At 40.6% G+C, this 16,746-nt stretch overlaps 1 protein-coding gene across 1 annotated transcript in view; it reads right to left on the bottom strand.

The window, feature by feature from the left end:
* LOC123963692 (gamma-aminobutyric acid receptor subunit alpha-3-like) overlaps positions 1–16,200 on the bottom strand; it is a 129,814-nt gene extending 113,614 nt beyond the window's left edge. Inside the window, exons 1-2 of the mRNA XM_046040708.1 lie at positions 16,149–16,200; positions 15,603–15,774 (exon numbers count right to left, since the gene is read on the bottom strand). Coding sequence (XP_045896664.1) covers positions 15,603–15,667 — 65 coding nt within the window. The 5' untranslated portion in view covers positions 15,668–15,774; positions 16,149–16,200. The remainder of the gene's footprint in view (positions 1–15,602; positions 15,775–16,148) is intronic.
* Between the last annotated feature and the right edge of the window lie 546 nt (positions 16,201–16,746).

Genomic DNA, 16,746 nt, shown 5'->3' with positions numbered 1-16,746 from the left:
TCGACGGGAAGGCAACACAAGGGGGAAATAAAGTTGAATATTCTCACAAATTAAAGTCAAAAAAACTTCAGAAAACACTGTTTTTCAGAAGTGCTTGTATAATAAGTACTTTATCAAAGGGTATGCAGATGTTAATAACAATAGCCATCACAGAGGCTAGATACTTCCTTCTGTTCAAGGCATATAAAATTGCGGACGAACTGCAGACGTTGATTAAATGACTAAGATGTGACACATGCTTTCAAGTGGCTTTGTTGCGGTCCCTCATATCTGTCTGTTTGTGCTTGGTAAAGAACAGCTCCAAATATGCAACACAACAAAAGTACACTTCCAAGTCAGACTCACTGGAGATCTTCCTGTTCCTCCCATTCTGCCAACATTGTGTGCATGCAGCATTAGGCACAGCAGTGCTTTCTGGTAAATGCTGACTTCAGCCTGCTAACATGCTGGCACTAAATAAAAAGACAAGGGGGTCACCAATGTTATTAAAATTCATTCCGTGGGGAACGTGAACGTCTGTACCAAATTTTATCACAATCCATCCAATACGTGTCAAGATATTTCACTCAAAACCATAAATGTCAACGTGCTGGTGGCACTAGAGGAAAAGTCAGGGGATCGTCAAAGTCATCAGGATTCATCATCTGTCTGTGCCAAATGTTGTCCTGATCTATGTAATTGAAGTTGAGATATTACACTGGATAAGTGGCGCTCGAGGAAAAGGCCAGGAGGTCATCATCTTGCTGCCCAAAATTTCATAGCAATGCATCCTGTAGAGATATTTTAGTCTGAAACAAAGAGGTGGACAGACCGGCCATCATTGCCAACATAATTCTTCTTATAGTTCCCTATGTTGCTTTTACGTTTTATATAAAAAACTCTAAACATGCCTTGCCTTTACACGTGCTGTACCTCACCTGTGATTATCTGCCATCTTGCTTAATCTCTTTTAAGTTAAACTTGATATTGTAGTCTTTTATGAAAGGCTATGTGCCAAATAATGTTTAGAACTATTTGGTCCAGGCTTTAGTCACCTACCAAAACATGAATATTCAGCAGGAAGTGCTTAAAGTATTAGTTACAGGGTTTCACGTAAGCTGAAGATTTTGCCGTGTTTAAAGATTTTGAGTTTAAACGGAATGAAAAAGGTTAAATCAGGAAAATAATATTATTTTTATGACTTAATGGCACACTTGGTTATGCAATTACTCCAGCACCCCTAATCATATGCTGAGCTGTAATGTTGGGGATTAGCCTTGGCCTATTTTTCCTTCTCACACTACAGTACAGAAGCTCTTCTACTTCTTCATATGTCTCCCTTTTCCTTCCTCATCCTGTTCCCTTTTTGCGCTTTATTACAGTATCACAACCCTCAATGATCTTGCAGGAGCCCCACACACATGATAATTTAATCGTGTGCTGGTGCAGCTTTAATGCTAAGCTGTGAAGGCAAGCACTGCAAAGCTGAAGGTATTTCAGAGCTTGTGTGTGCACCCTTCTTTACCCTTCTGGTATTTTTTTACTACAATTCCTCTACCATTTTCCAGTCCTTTATTATGTTGATATTATATGTTCCCCGTGTCTTTTTGCTTTAAACACTGTATGTAATAGAGAGCTTTTCTCTTACTGACTGTAAAGCTCTCACTCATCATAGCAGTGTCCACTCAAGTACATCTGCCTGTCCTATTCCCTCCAGGCACTTTTTCATTGGTACACTTTAGTCTGTGGTGGCATTCTGGGTTTGTTCCTTTGTTATTTGTGCTCTTGTACCACCAGGGCCGTCTGTGAAATCACTGCCTATAGCTACAGTAATTGTTTTTGCTATCAGCACCGAACATCCAAAATGAATTAGGGAAACAGCTTTTGTGTAGTCTGCTCCCTCTCTTTTGTTGGACAGCTGATGTGACAGCAAGTTTTTGTACCGCCTTTTGTGAGACCGCATGATGATGGATATACTGCTCTGTTCAATGCTATGATACATTCACCAATACTGCACTTTGAATAGCCTTTTTCATGGAAGACATTTTGAAATGTCACAGCAAGAAAAGCACAGGTGTAAATAATACATGCATACAGATACTGTAGGTGAAAAGCATATGGTGTACCCACCGATGTACATCACGTCTACCTCAAGATGAGCTTGATGTCTTTGTTCCCAAAGGGTGAGAGAAATGCATTTTCACACCATAAAAGGATTCCACATACAATACAAAACTAGTAACAGGCAGAGTAATGCCATCAAGCTTGTTGTGGCTCATCCAGATGGATGGCTGTAAACGTTTGTGCCTTTCGTTAACTCTGATGAACACTGACTTCAGTTCACAGACTGTATATAAGAAGTGGACGTAGTCATTGTGATGTCACCCTCCCATCTCGAGTTTGGCCGCTAGGTTGATTTTTTGCAACCAGTGGCAACGGACGTGACCATATTTGGACGAGACAGCGGAGCTAACGGCCGTGTGGGGAGCTAGCTAGCTAGCTTGCTTAGCTGGGTGCAGCTGTAATTCACCTTAAATGTCATTTTAACTGGGATGATAATTTTGTCTAGCGAATAACAGGCTAAAAACAAATGTACGCAGCCAAATCCTAATAAGCTTTTTTTAAACGGCGCTGGTTAAATTTACACAGTGCCGTGGGTACGAGTCACTCTAGCCTGATGACAGGTCGCCATGTTAACGACGTGTCAATCACAAATAATCCCGTCCTGAAGCATAGAGGTCTATAAAATAGAGGTCTATTTTCCTCTAACTGGGACCATAATTTACTAAATAAACATCATGATGTATTGAAGAAGACTTGAAACTATCAATTGAGACCATAAACTCATCTTGAAAGTGTTTACTGAGGTAATAAATCAGGTGAGAAATAAGGTAATTTTGCAACCAGAAGAGTCGCCCCCTGCTGGCCGTTCGATAGAATGCAGGTTTAAGGGACTTTCACTTTCGCATCAGGTCTCTGACAATAAGCTTCCCGCTTCTAAACTAATGCGACAATGTGCTCTTGGAAATCAGAAGAAGAAAAGGTTGACTGAGCATTTGATTTCAACCGTTAAGCTCTGTTCACTCCAGCAGAAAATGTTCTGGAAGAACAGTTACAAGGACATCTTTTTACTAGGAAAATTCATAGAGGAGTGTAACAATACAAAAAACTTCGACTAGCATACAGCCTCGGAGCAGTGCAGACGTGTAGCAGAGCTGAGCTGATGTGGCTTCTTAATGTGGCAGGTCAGTACTGCCAGCTTGTCAGTCAGGCTCAGGATAGTTTCCTTGGACAAACAAGAACAACAACTGATGATGTCCTCACTGCTGTTTCCAACAAGTTTCTGCACTCTATCAAGTCTTTTCCTCACTCCACAACATTGTTAACAAACCACAAATAATGAACCATATTTTCCTCTGTTTTTGTCTGGAGTTTGCTGGTCAGCGGGTGTCACTGATTGTTACCATGGAAGCATGGCCCTCTGAGTTAGCCTGGGGGTGGACTGGCTAACTTTTTACTCTTCAATCAAGTCAGTCTTTATTTTTGTGAAAATGTCTTATCTTTTTAGACTAATCTGAATGCAAGATTACGACTGTAGATGTTCCTCAGCTGTGGCGATAACTTCAGCTAATATCTCTGATTGCTGGGGTCACACGTGTAACGGTCTGTCGTGCTGTTAAATAATATCATAAAATGTAAGGTAATTATTTTACAATCAGCACAATGAGGAATGTTTGAAAGGGGCTTATCTTGCCCAGGGTTTGTACTGTAGACAAAGAGCTGGTATGACATGCATATGTCATGCAAGTCATGTACATATATGACATGGAGCCTCTTTTTCTCTTCAGGGACAAAAGGCCAAATAAAGGAATCCTTAAAGTTAACAGCCAATGCTTCATGAGAAAGACTGGACAGAGTGTCTGTTGAATTCGGGAGCAAAGTGACCTTGGCCATGTCTGGAATGGTGATACAGGGGGGGAGAACTGACAGCGAAGGTAAATCACGTACCCCTTTAGCTGATTAGAGTGCCATATGCAGTCTAACAGGACAAAATGTGGAGAACCACCCAAGTCCTAGGGTGCAAAAAGTGCCACAAGTAATGAATCTGCCTACCAAGAACAGGTCTCAAGAGAGAATGACAGGTTTATGCACCGATTTTAAATGGTGTGTGTCCTTCGTAAGGAGAGCAGGCACAGAGTACTCTCTGAATGACTTGCCATCACAACCAATATGACAAACTGAGGCTGCAGCTGGGCATACCAAATGGTAGAAAAGGACAGGCTTTTATCACAGACATACTGTAGAAATGTGAGGAAGCAGACGATGGATGTACTGTATGGGTGTATCTTGTACCCATCTTTAAAAACATCATCATACATAAAGGCCCCAGGGAAATTAGTGTGACGAGGGAAGCTACGGTACGAGGTAGCTTTTTGCAGTGTATGCTGGGGGAGATGTTGTGTGAATAGTTGCATTCTCTGAAATGAGGGGGCTCTTGTGAATCTGGCTGTATTGATGCAGTTCTTTAGTCTAGCTCTTCACCATGAAATGTAATTCTGTGAGTTGTAATGAGGCAGCTTCTTTTGCATTCATGATCAATTGTAGAGCAAGTAAGTAAGCCAGAGACTTAAACCAATATGTGTTTTACTGCTGCTGCTCTTTGTGTGTCTGCCTAGAGAACCAGAGTTTAAAAGAGAGACAGTCCTAAAATGTGGCTCAACTGCAAGGGCTCTTTAACCATGACTCAGGAGGTCTCTGCAAAATGAAGAATAGTTTGCAACAGTGCCCTCGTATTTACTCCCCCTGAAGCCAGCTCAGTAAAGTCATGAATCACAACCACTATTCAAATCAGAAGTTTCATTGTCTCTACCGTTTCCAGTCTCCAGTCAGTGCACAAAATAAGTTTCTGTAATAAATCATATCTAACACAAAGGGTATTGTCAGATTTAAGAACCTTGAAGCAACACTCTTGTTTGCATCATTTCTGTACAGTTACATCTTTTCCAGTGAGTTGGCATTGCACATCATTTGTTTGAATTCAGGTTTGTGAAATACACTTTAATCTCAAGAGCTCAAACATGAGCATTTAGTAGTTGTACAAAGGCACAGCAGAAATGTTGTGACATTTCCGACTGCAGAGAACACATATTTGTAATAATTTGCACCCAACACACAGATGTTGATCACAGCATTTATCATACTGTATAGAAATGATTAAAACTAAGCACAGTAATCAGAGTAAATAAACATTAAACCCAGCAATCTTTCATCTACATGTCTCCTATGTCAGCTCATAGTTTTCATCACTCTACCTTTTGCTTTTTGGATTCAGCTTTATTTGCCTGATGGATCTTTTGCATCAGTGGTGGAAAGTAACTGAGTATGTTTACTCAAGTACTGTATTAAAATACAATTTAGAGGTACTTGTACTTTACTTAAGTATTTCCATTTTATGCCCCTTTAAACTTCTACTCCACTACAGTTCAAAGCCAAATACTGTATGTTATACTCCACTGCATTTAGCTAAATGCTATAGTTACTAGTTGCTTTGTAAGAAAGAAACTACAATACATGAAATTATAAACAGCTAGTAGAACTACCTCCCTACCTTTTTGGTTTGTGACCCCTTACAAAAATATGTGTCTGGTTGGGACCCCTTGATATGTTTTAGATGTTTGTGAGTTGTTTAGACATATTCCCTCTAAACCTTTCAGCTGGTTTCATTTAAATATGTTGAGTGCCCAAAGAGGTAAAATTATCAAATATTTGAATCTATGATTTGAAAACAAATTTGTGTTTTTTTTGTCTCTTTTACCTCATTATTCATATTATGATGCTTCAGATTTATCTTGTGACGCTTGATAGGGGGCTTGATCCCATGTACACTGATGCGTCACAAAATTTTTTATAATGTATACATTATTACATTACATTACAATACATTGTGCTGATAATACTTCTGTACTTCTACTTGTATAGTAGTATGTTAATATCATTGTATTGCTACCTTTTACTTAAGTAAATGATCTGAGTACTTCTCCCACCACTGGTTTGCAGCTTCAAAGGTTTGCAGACTTATTTATTTACTGCACTATTTCAGACAAATTGGGCAAAACTTAATTCAGTGCTTTCTCTTCGTCAATCATGGTGTAGCCTTTAACACGGGACAGAAGGTTTCCATCCATTTTCTAAGAACAGAATCAAAGTTGAAAAGTCTCAACTTCAACCTTCTTTGTTATTTTTAGGGTTCTTTGTACCCGGTGCTACTGAGAAAGCAAAGCACTGCTAATTTTATCTTGCTGAAAATAAAGATGAAAGCGATCACATTGTTCTAACTGCAGCCATCTGTCTCTGATATCATGAAGGAATAGGGCAAAACCTTGAGATACAGATGATCAGAACATGCGTGCTATAGGTTATTAGGTTAGCAAAGTGGTACACCTAACTTTGTATAATCTAATAATAACAACAGCTGTGCTCTATAATTACAATGCTCTTTTAACATTGTCTCTCACACTCTTTAATTGTAGTGCTTTCACCACCCACAAATGATCTCAGTTACACAAAAGACAATGTGAAAATGAATGCATTTAGTTCTAATATATAATTTACATACTGGCGACCTGTCCAGTGTGTACCCCGCGTATCGCCCACTGTTAACTGGGATAGGCTCCTGTCCCCCCTGCGACCCTGCACAGATTAGCGGGTATAGATAAGGGGTGGGTGGACGGATATAATTTACAAATGCAACTAATGTGCTGATGATCAGACATTTGTGTGAATGTTTGGAAAAACAACAGGTAAAAGAGAGTCTGACAGTCAAAACTTCAGCTAATCTCCTTCATCAGGACTGTGTGGGTGTGGTTTGACAGCCTGGCATCATAAACAGACAATCCCACAACTCATCACATTTTGATTTCAACGTTGCTAAATCCTTAATGGTGATCAGAGGTACGTGACATCGACTTTTTCTAATTGAGCCACGCCAACTTCAAACCAATCAGAAACCAGACCGAAAACAAAAAGTACAGAAATCTCTTGTGTGGAATAACCAAAACTCTAACCACACACATTTGTGTATCCACTAGTGGCAGAGTGATCCTGTTCAGCAGCTTTAATCAGAGCTGTGGGTGGAGGTGAAATAAAAACAGGGGCCAACACAAATCCTCCAAGGAGCACTTCAGCCATATGTAGCAAGACTTTCAGGAGGAGCTGTGCCAATAATGAAGCCCGAAAATTCCTAGAATTCTCATGTTGCTTGTCTGCGGGTTATGAAATCCCTCAGACCATCATTGAGGAGGGAGGACACAGGGTTGAGACACCATCCAGAGGATCAGAGTGGTATTACAGGCATGGAGCAAGACCATGAGTAGGGGGTTAAATTTCTCTTCCCTTATTCATCTGCAAGAAGGCTTCCTGAATCACAGCAGTGGTCACCAGATGGTGCTGCAAAGGCAGGTTTGATCCATGTGTTGCTCGTCCAGGCAGGAGGATGAAGGAATGAGTAAGTGGGGGGCACTCGCATCAAGATAATCATCATAACTCTGGTGTGTGGCGTGCAAAAAAGTGACTGATGCCAGCTATAAATCCAGCACAAGAGAAAAGAGGCTATTATACATGCTGTGGAGGAGAGTGATGCTTTGCTCTTTAGAAATTAGAGGTCCGTGGGGACAGTGCCCCTTACTTCTTAATGGAAAAGCTGTATCACCACTACTGACAATTCTTGCTGTATTTGCCACTTTGAATGAAAATTGTCACGTGGCTGTGGATGGATGGACTGTTGCTGAGACCACATCTAAGATGGAAAATGTTAATCAAATGTCATGAAAGTCCTATTTTGTGTTGAGGTTTTTAAAATGTTGCCAAAGACAATTAACAAATAAGGCAAAAAGAAAAAAAACTTAACCCCCTGATCAAAATAATCACAGTAATACAGAATATCCTAATTAAAGGCAAATTCAGAGGTTGTCTTTAGCACCACGATATAAAAAATCCATTAAAAGTCCTGCATTTTAAATGTCTCTGAATAAAAGTAAAAAGGGAAATTGTACTTAAGGATTAAAAATAAAAGTGCTCTTTCTGAAGAATGAATGTTTTTTTCTGCTGTTAAATTATTATTGCGTTAACAGCAGCATCTTAATGCTGTTGCTGGTCCAGGTGTGGCGACTTCCTTCTGTCGGGCGGTTTAAACATAGCAGTGCAACTGTATGGTTTGCTTATAAAATCACTTAGCATGTAGAAAGCATGTTAAACGATAAAGTGAAAACAAAGTATAAAATCAAATTGGAAACAGCCAAGTCAATTAAACATTAGACTTTAGTGCAATACAAAATGTCCGTCCACTGCTGGTTCCCACAGAACACATCATTTGCCGTTTGATATCATTCACTAGAAGCTGCGTTGTGAAATGTTCACGGCACTGTGGATGTTGGTGTAAATAATGTTATGAGATGATAGATGCCAGACAGCAGGGGAGCTCAGGATATTTTCCAGAAGCCCAGAGGTTGGCACTAGGATGGGCGGTGGGCAGGAAAACAGGAGCAGCAGATGGGGTGTCCCATTAGCAGTTGTCCTGTTAGCTAGGGCCAGCTGCCACTCTCTGGTCTCTCTCTGGGCCTGTCTTATCCCCTGAGTCCACAGAGTAAACCTATTTTCATTTTAGGTTTGTTTTTTTGATGACTTACTAGTGAACATTAAACTTGCACACGTGAAGCTGCATATACGGAACAGATAAGGTACTCTATAGCTATGTTCACACTGCAGGCCTTAATGCTCAATTCTGATTTATTGCCCAGATCTGTTGCTTTTTTTTTTTTGATTGACTGTTCGCACTGTTTTTTAAATGTGGCCCATTAGACTCGAGTGCGAATTGGCCCCGGCCTGAAAATGACCCATGTTTGCAAAATAATAACACAACTTTTTGCGGGTATGCTTTCAAACATAGACCGGTTACGATACGACCCTTCAAGTTTAGCTTGTACGGAAGTGTCTCTCCAAAAAAAGGGACCTCACAGTCCCTTGTATGAATTCCAATCTGACTGTCCAGACTGAGGTCATATTTAAAACAAATCCGACTTGTATCTGATTTGGACCACATATGAAAGTGGCCCAAATCCGAACTGGAAAAGATCAGATTCCATGTGACTTGGGCTGTTCACACTGTCATCAGATTTGGGTCACTTTGGCCTGTATATGGTTCATGTATAGGAGTCACTTCTGAAGTATGAACCAAAGAAAGATTTCAGTTTGCGCTGCATTTTAAAGGGTAAAAGTCTGCCATGTTGCACCTGTAACTCCACCCAACGGTGATGTCACAGCGGCCTTCAGTCCACCTGTACGTCACTGCAGCAAGGTGAGAAGTTAAACCACTGAAGGTCAGCAAAAACAATATTCAGGGGGCGTTAAGTACTCTTCAACCAGTTTATACCAGCAGGTTTTTCCCCACAATGCACATGAACACGTAACAGCTACAGTACGTATTCTGTATATCTACCAAGGGATTTGAACTAGTGGTCTACTACTCCCTGGTCTAGTTGTCGGATTTCAGCGCTACAGTGGGGCAACTGTGAGGAGCATTATCGTCATAGTGTGAGGTTTTAACAATTAGTATACAAAGATATAAACATACTTTACCATTTCAATTTATTATTATTTTATACTAAGAGAAAATGATACAATACTTGTCAATCAAATTGTGTGAAAAGTGCTGCAAATCAAACTTCACTAAGTAGAAAACAAATAAGATTTAATACAGTTTTTTGCTTTCAAGATTTTTTTGCTTTTTCAACACCGACCACACATCATGCTTTTTTTTTTATTTTTTATTTTACCATTGTTAGTAGCAACTCCTCCATTTCCTTTTATGGGCGAATAGTGAAGATAGTGTGCATCAGCAGCACACTCCAACATTGACCAAATTCTCAATCTCAGTCTGGTTTCAGTATACTTTATTTTGTAACTTCTCTTTTGTAAACACCACAGGTACCCTCTTGGATGCCCCTATGGGAGATAAACCATGATAAAGTGCCCTCCAGGGTGCCCTTTCAGTGGAGAAAATGTGATGAAATGTACTAATGGGTGCCTGTCCAGTGAAGAAAAAGCAGTACAGTGCTATATAGGCTGCCTTACATGCTGGGAAATGAGTTGGCCTCCACACGCTCCTACATGTGAGACAATGAGCCATCATGATGCCTCTATAGTTGAAAATGCCGTGTTTTTTATTTTCTTTCTGCGTGCTGGTGCCCCATCACAAACAGCTGGTGGCCTTTTTTTTTTTTCTTCGCCCCTGACCCTCAAACAGCCTGAGTCTGTCACTGCTGCAGACTCAAAACCTGCTAAGCATCTGTATGTATATCTAGCATAGAATTGGGACATGGTGATATATGGTCATATCTAATGCAACGTGAAGGGTTCAGAGGCTAAATTAAAGTTATTTTAAACAAATAAATAAAATAATCAGCTCCACCTGTTGAACATAACTTTCTTAATACTTCACACATTTAACAGAGCAGCAACATAGCAAAATGTAGAATCAAAATGTGGATTTGACAATGAAGGAAAAATAATAAAACAAGGAAACAGATAAAATAATTCTTTGGATAAGAATGGATAATACACACAATACACACACATCTTGAATAATTTTAATACCACTACTACAGATGATGATGATAATAATAATACAATTAATAAGAATGCGAATAAGACAAGAGGAAGACAACAGAGACGGAGGAAGACGAATGACGTACTAGCAGTGTTTATGTGGTTGTTGTGGTTAGTGTTGCTCTGCCGGTTTAATGGTAATGATGGGATTTCCTTGCCCAGACAAGCAGGTTATGTCTGTCACTCTGCTCCACCATTTGACAGAGAAGCGTGTTTGCTTCAGACCATTTCATTCACCAATCAAACACACAGATACAGACACACACATACACTTCTACACACATGTCCCAGTTTTTCCACAACCTTACTTCCTCACTCATCTTGTCTTTTTTTCTTCTTCTTTTTTTTTTTTTTTAAATAGCTCTTTGTTCTCAGACCGTGTCTATTTTTATCCCAGCATTCACGGGAGGAGTCAGAGAAATGACGAGGCTTGGGAGACTTGTTCATCTCCATGGCAACTATATTGCAAGCCATCATCGTTTAATATAGCCTTTCCTTCTGTGTTATATGCCTTTGTTGCTCTTATCTTATTATCAGATTTGTTCAGGTCCATATTTTACGGCGTTTCGTCTCCACACGCTCAATGGAGGTCTTTTTCCCATGCATGCTTCCTCTCCTGGATCCTCGTCCCTCCACGGCGTCCACCCCTCACCAGCCCCCTCCCCCCACAAGCGGATTGAGCTGTCTTTTCCTCTCTGAACCAATGGGCGTGCTGTTGTAGAGTAATTCTGTACTAACCCACGCCTCACTCATGAGACACAGTTTGGATGCCATTCGTTTTGCTACCACTGTGAGGCCTACTTTCATGAGACCGAAAACCTCTGTGGGCTTTGTTCAGTTCAAGGGGGTTTCCCCATTTTTTCCCCCCTGTACTGGATCCTGCTGAGAAATGCAAATTTACTGGCATCCAGCCCAGTCAATAACTGCAGTATGGCACCCTCTTTTGAAACACATGCTGTACTACTGGCCTTGTTTATGATTTGATTAGTAGAGGACATTTACCACTCTTAAATTCAGTATGCTTTTTATACGCCATATGCACCTGGAAATAAAATATAGTTGAATATCAGATCCTTTGGTAGAAGAATTTCTTTTCTACTTAGAGCTGTATATTCTGAATCAAAATTCAGTTTGAATTGTTTAGTCCAACTCAAATAAATTCAAGATGCCATCTGAAATCCTGTCACTGTGTGCACTTAATTAGGCAGTGCAAACAAACCAGTATCTGCATTATTCCATCATGGATTTCCCAGCCATTAGTCATCTCTTCATCAAAATATTTTCAACCACTGTAGCTCACTGTCTGTTTGAGAAACAGGACATGCATTCAATACAACAATTCTAGTCACGTGGCCAGGCAGCACAAACATGCTGTCAGTGAAAGCTTCTGTGCTCAGTGGCATTAGGTGCACAAAAACACATAGAGAAGTACAGACAGTCATAGGAGCTATAATGGTACCAACATGAAGGGGGGTGGGGGCTTCTGAGGAGGCGCTCCAATGAAACATAAGCAGAGGACAGAATTATACCACGGAGGCGAACAGCAGACTGATGCACATGCTCATATTTAATACAGCCTGCACACTATTAAAGGATAAAAGAATATGCTAGCACCCAGACTAACAATGCAAGGTGAGATAATGAAGTTAATTATGTGTTGCCTTTTGTGCCAGTCCACAAGTGCCGACAGATGCCAGTAGCCCTGAGGAACTAAGTGCTCACCCATGGTCCTCCAGATTGCCCCTAAAAGAAATCCTTTCACTGGTCCGCCCGTTCCCTATGGCAACAGTCGGCCCCCTCTGCGTCACCTGCCAGCGCGGGAGCAGGTGGACCTAGCGGGGCCAGGTGGAGGCTTCACCTGTCACACTTCCAGAGCTGTCCTACGCATGCCAACACAAACATAAACGGAGCCACAAATAGCCCAAACCTGCGATATCCCGAGCAGGTTTCATTATGCAAAACACATGGACACCGCTGCACACACACACCAACACACGGGCATTTATTTATGGGTGTATTTATGTGTGATTAGAGTGCATACAGACTGCAATATATAACACGGACTATAGGTGCTGATTTATATTTTTTCCATCAGCTCTGTCTCTGGGTGAATCTCTGGCAGTATATCTTGAGGTCGACCCAGCTGAGTCTGTTTGGATTTCACAGCTAATTTCATTTGTGAGAATAGTTTATTGTAGCTGCACATGTCCTTATGGTCTATTTTTGATCATAACAAGAGTTATTTATTTGCAGCTGTTACTTTTGTCCTCTGCATTGTGGGTTTATTATTTGTAGTGCATTTATATATAGATACATTGCGAGCCATCCCTATTTGTAACTTTTTACAATCAGTTGAAGAGAAGGTATAAGACCAGAGTACACATTTGATAATTCAACAGAGTACTCTACTTGAAAAACAGAAGGAGTGATCTTATGCTGTTATTATGGGTTGTCCGAGGGCTGCTTGTGATACTTGACTTGAAGTGAGTGACAATCAGGCGAGCCGCGACAGTATCTAAGGTCACAGCCCCCCACCCTGAAATACAGCACAATCAATACTGGCAATGAGATGCAGTGTGACGAGTGGTCTATCAATAATTCTGGGCAGAAGGAGGTGGATTCATAAATCAGTCCTGTCTTTCAGGTTCTGATTGTACAAGAGCACTTACAATGGCAGGACAAGCAGGCACGTCAGCGGTTTACTGTTTCATCCAAACAGAAATGATAATAAAAGTTCAAGAAATTGCTACATTTATTAACTGCTACATTATGGAGTAGAGATCAATTTCAAACAGATTATGTAATTTTGCCTTTGCACATACAGTATTTGAGGAATGAAACGAAAATGCTGAATGGAGAAAAATGCAACATGACAAACAGATTGATGATTTTGAACAGAGAAATGACATTGATGGAATATGCCGTGATATTAAACGACTGGTCCAATGAACAGTACTTGGGGTTTTGGCATTGACAACTAAAATCAATTCCAAATGCCATTAAAATTATATGTTTTCCTCTTTTTCATTCCTTGGTCTTGCTTGCTATCCCAGCAGTAATGGCATGACAAATGTGCAGTGAGAGTTGCACGCCACTTCTGGGCTGACAGTGCAGGACAAATGATGTGGCTTCTAATGTTCTTGAAAACATTAGTGAAAAGAACCAATAGCCTTACTGGACTAACCAGAGGATGTCAAGGGTTACTTATTAGGGTAACATTTGTCTATCTAGCGATTCGGAATTGTCCTTATCTTAAAAGCCGTTCATACACTAATACAGGAGACCATTAGACATGAGTGGTGACATGGGTGGACAATGTGATATTACACTCGCCTGCTCAGTGTGTACATGCTATTTCCCCAAAAGGGTGAAGATCTGTGCAAGGGCACTGGGCTGTGACCTCTAGTTTCATGGTTACCCTCAGTTGGGAAATCAATGAAGCGCGTGTGCAAAAGAACTCCCATGGGACAGTCCACATCTGCACAAATCAACACTGTTTTGTCACCACTATTTTCCCCCAACTCTGTCAGATGAGATCAGGAGGCACAAATGTGCCACATTTTACACACCTACACTGAATCTTCACACACAAATAATCATACAATCCCCATGGGACAGGTAATGCTGGCCATACTTCACACATCTCAAAAAATATTTAAAAAAGGAGAGAAGTAGGCCACGTAAGTGTCTAAATGCAATTACTCGATGACAATATAATCCTCACAGTGCTGTTGTTGTGTCATGGCAAATAAGACATGAATAAAGAAATGCTGCAGCATAATACACATTTTAATGTTCAATCTGGTTGACTAAAATGATCAAAATCTGATATTTCCCCATACTTTCCCCAAAGCCACAACCCGCACTTTGAAAATTTCCTCCAAATCTCTGATTCTCTATTGTCTCCAATGCTGCACAATCCATTTGCTTTCCAGGCCCTTTAGTTGGCTCTGTTCTTGTTGATACTGTACAGTATATGAGTTTCTTCCCTCGGGTCTCTTAGACATGCAGAATACTGAGCTGTGCACATTTAGGTTGACAGATTAGTTTACATTTGGTTTGACACCACAAGAGAATGGCTTGGTTTGCCTGCAGTAACGACCGCTGCTTTCTGGGTTGGTTTAGTGTGAAAGCATGGCCTGCCAGGAGAAATGTGGCTGTCCAAACTCTGACCCAGTAGGACCTGCCCGTGAGTTCACAGCTCTGTGCCTTTTGGAATGCGAGGTGAATCATCTATATGGGAGTCCATATATATCAAGTAAAGCAGAAAGATTTTGTTTCTAAATTAGAGGCCACTGAAGGCTGCATTACGGAAGAATGCATAATCAGGCTTCAAGTGCACTTAATTCAACACTGACCATCTCAGAGAGAGAGAGAGAGAGAGAGAAAGCAAGTCAGTCAGTCGTGCTTATTTGTAATATTGACTGTGATTATAGTATATGCACTGTAAGCACAATTATGGCATAAATCATTTAACAGCTGATTGAGTCGGATGCTTGCTGTATCTGTATAAATTTAATTTATTTATTTTTTAATCATTTTATGCATTTACTACTACTGGGTTTACATTTTTCAAACCAATACAGTATGTGCTGCTTATACCTGATTAATTTGTTCCCATTTATGTGACGCCACCTCTCTAAAAGAGTAGCACAGCTGCTTTGAGATGGCTCCGGTCCCTTGGCTGAACCACTCCACACAAACTGCAAGCACATGCTCACAGACATTTAGACGCGCACACACACACACACACAAACCTTCTTTCCCCTAGAGTGGACTCTCCGCAGCTGTTACTGTTGGGAGTCTGTGTGATTTGGATCACTAGGGCCAGAACAAAGTCTACACGATCGTAGGAAAAATGGGTGCCTCAAGGAAGATTAGTATGAATGAAAACAAATGTCAGATATAACAGATAATAAAATATATTCTAAACATAGGAGAACACACTTATGCATTCATACCTCTGTAGTGATGCCTTTGGAAATGTCTCACAAGTCACCCAATGTGGTGCCCTCAAGCAAGGCATTTAACCCCAAGTTGCTCCAGTGGCGATGCCTGGTGCCCAATGCATTAGATCCTGACTGTGCGACTGTGTGTGACTGTATGACACTGGGCAATCGTAGCCAACCTACCCTGAGTAAATTAATGCAGAGAAAAGAAAAAGGTTGATTCTGATTGTGCCAGGAAAGCTGAATAATAGATCGAGTTTAGTGTTTATTTTAATATAAGGGGTCTGTATAAAAGAAGCGGATGTAGTCACGGTGACGTCACCCATTGGTTTTGGACTGCCGTTTTGAAGCCTCGAGTTTGGCCATTGGGGCACCGCCATGTTGATTTTTTTGCAACCAGCGGCACTAGACGTGACCATATTTGGATGAGATGGTGGCACTAGCAAGCTTGGTTAGCTAGCTGCTGCTATAATTCACTTGTGATAACTGTGATTTTAATTTTTACTGGGATCCTAATTTTAGCTAGCTAAAACCAGGCTTTAAACAAAACGTACTTACCGGGAAAATGAACAGCCAACTCCTAATAATAAGCTTGTTCAACAGCGCTGGTTAAATTTACACAGTGCCATGGATACGAGTCACTCTAGCCTAACTGACCGGTCGCCATGGTAGCAGCTTATCAATCACAGGGTAGTCCCGCCCTAAAGCATCCCCTGCTTTATTGTTTATTTTCCTCTAAATGGGACTGTAATTTATTAAATGAACATTGTGCTGTCGTGAAGAAGACTTGAAGCTATCGCAAGAGACCATAAACTCATTATGAAAGTGTTTACTGAGGGAATAAGTCAGATGAGAAGTAGAGTCATTTTACCATTATTTCTAATGGAACAGGACTTCTTTTTGCAATAAGAGGAGTCGCCCCCTGCTGGCTGTTTGTTAGAATGAAGGTTTAAGTTACTTCCGCTTGGCTTCAGAATTTAGACCCAGAGGTTCCCGCTTGATTTATACACACCTTTCAAAGGGATGTGTTACACCCAAAGTCATGCAGACATAACCACAAAGGAAATACTATTTATGAAATAAATGTGTATGGTATGTGTGGTTTTGTAAACACCCTAGAACTAAATTTACTCTTATCCAAGCTACTGGTCCAGAT

The sequence above is a fragment of the Micropterus dolomieu genome, linkage group LG23 (genome assembly GCF_021292245.1).
Source record: "Micropterus dolomieu isolate WLL.071019.BEF.003 ecotype Adirondacks linkage group LG23, ASM2129224v1, whole genome shotgun sequence".
NCBI classification, from domain to species: domain Eukaryota; kingdom Metazoa; phylum Chordata; class Actinopteri; order Centrarchiformes; family Centrarchidae; genus Micropterus; species Micropterus dolomieu.
Note: the sequence above shows the minus strand (reverse complement) of the source record. Positions and strands in the feature narration are given on the sequence as shown.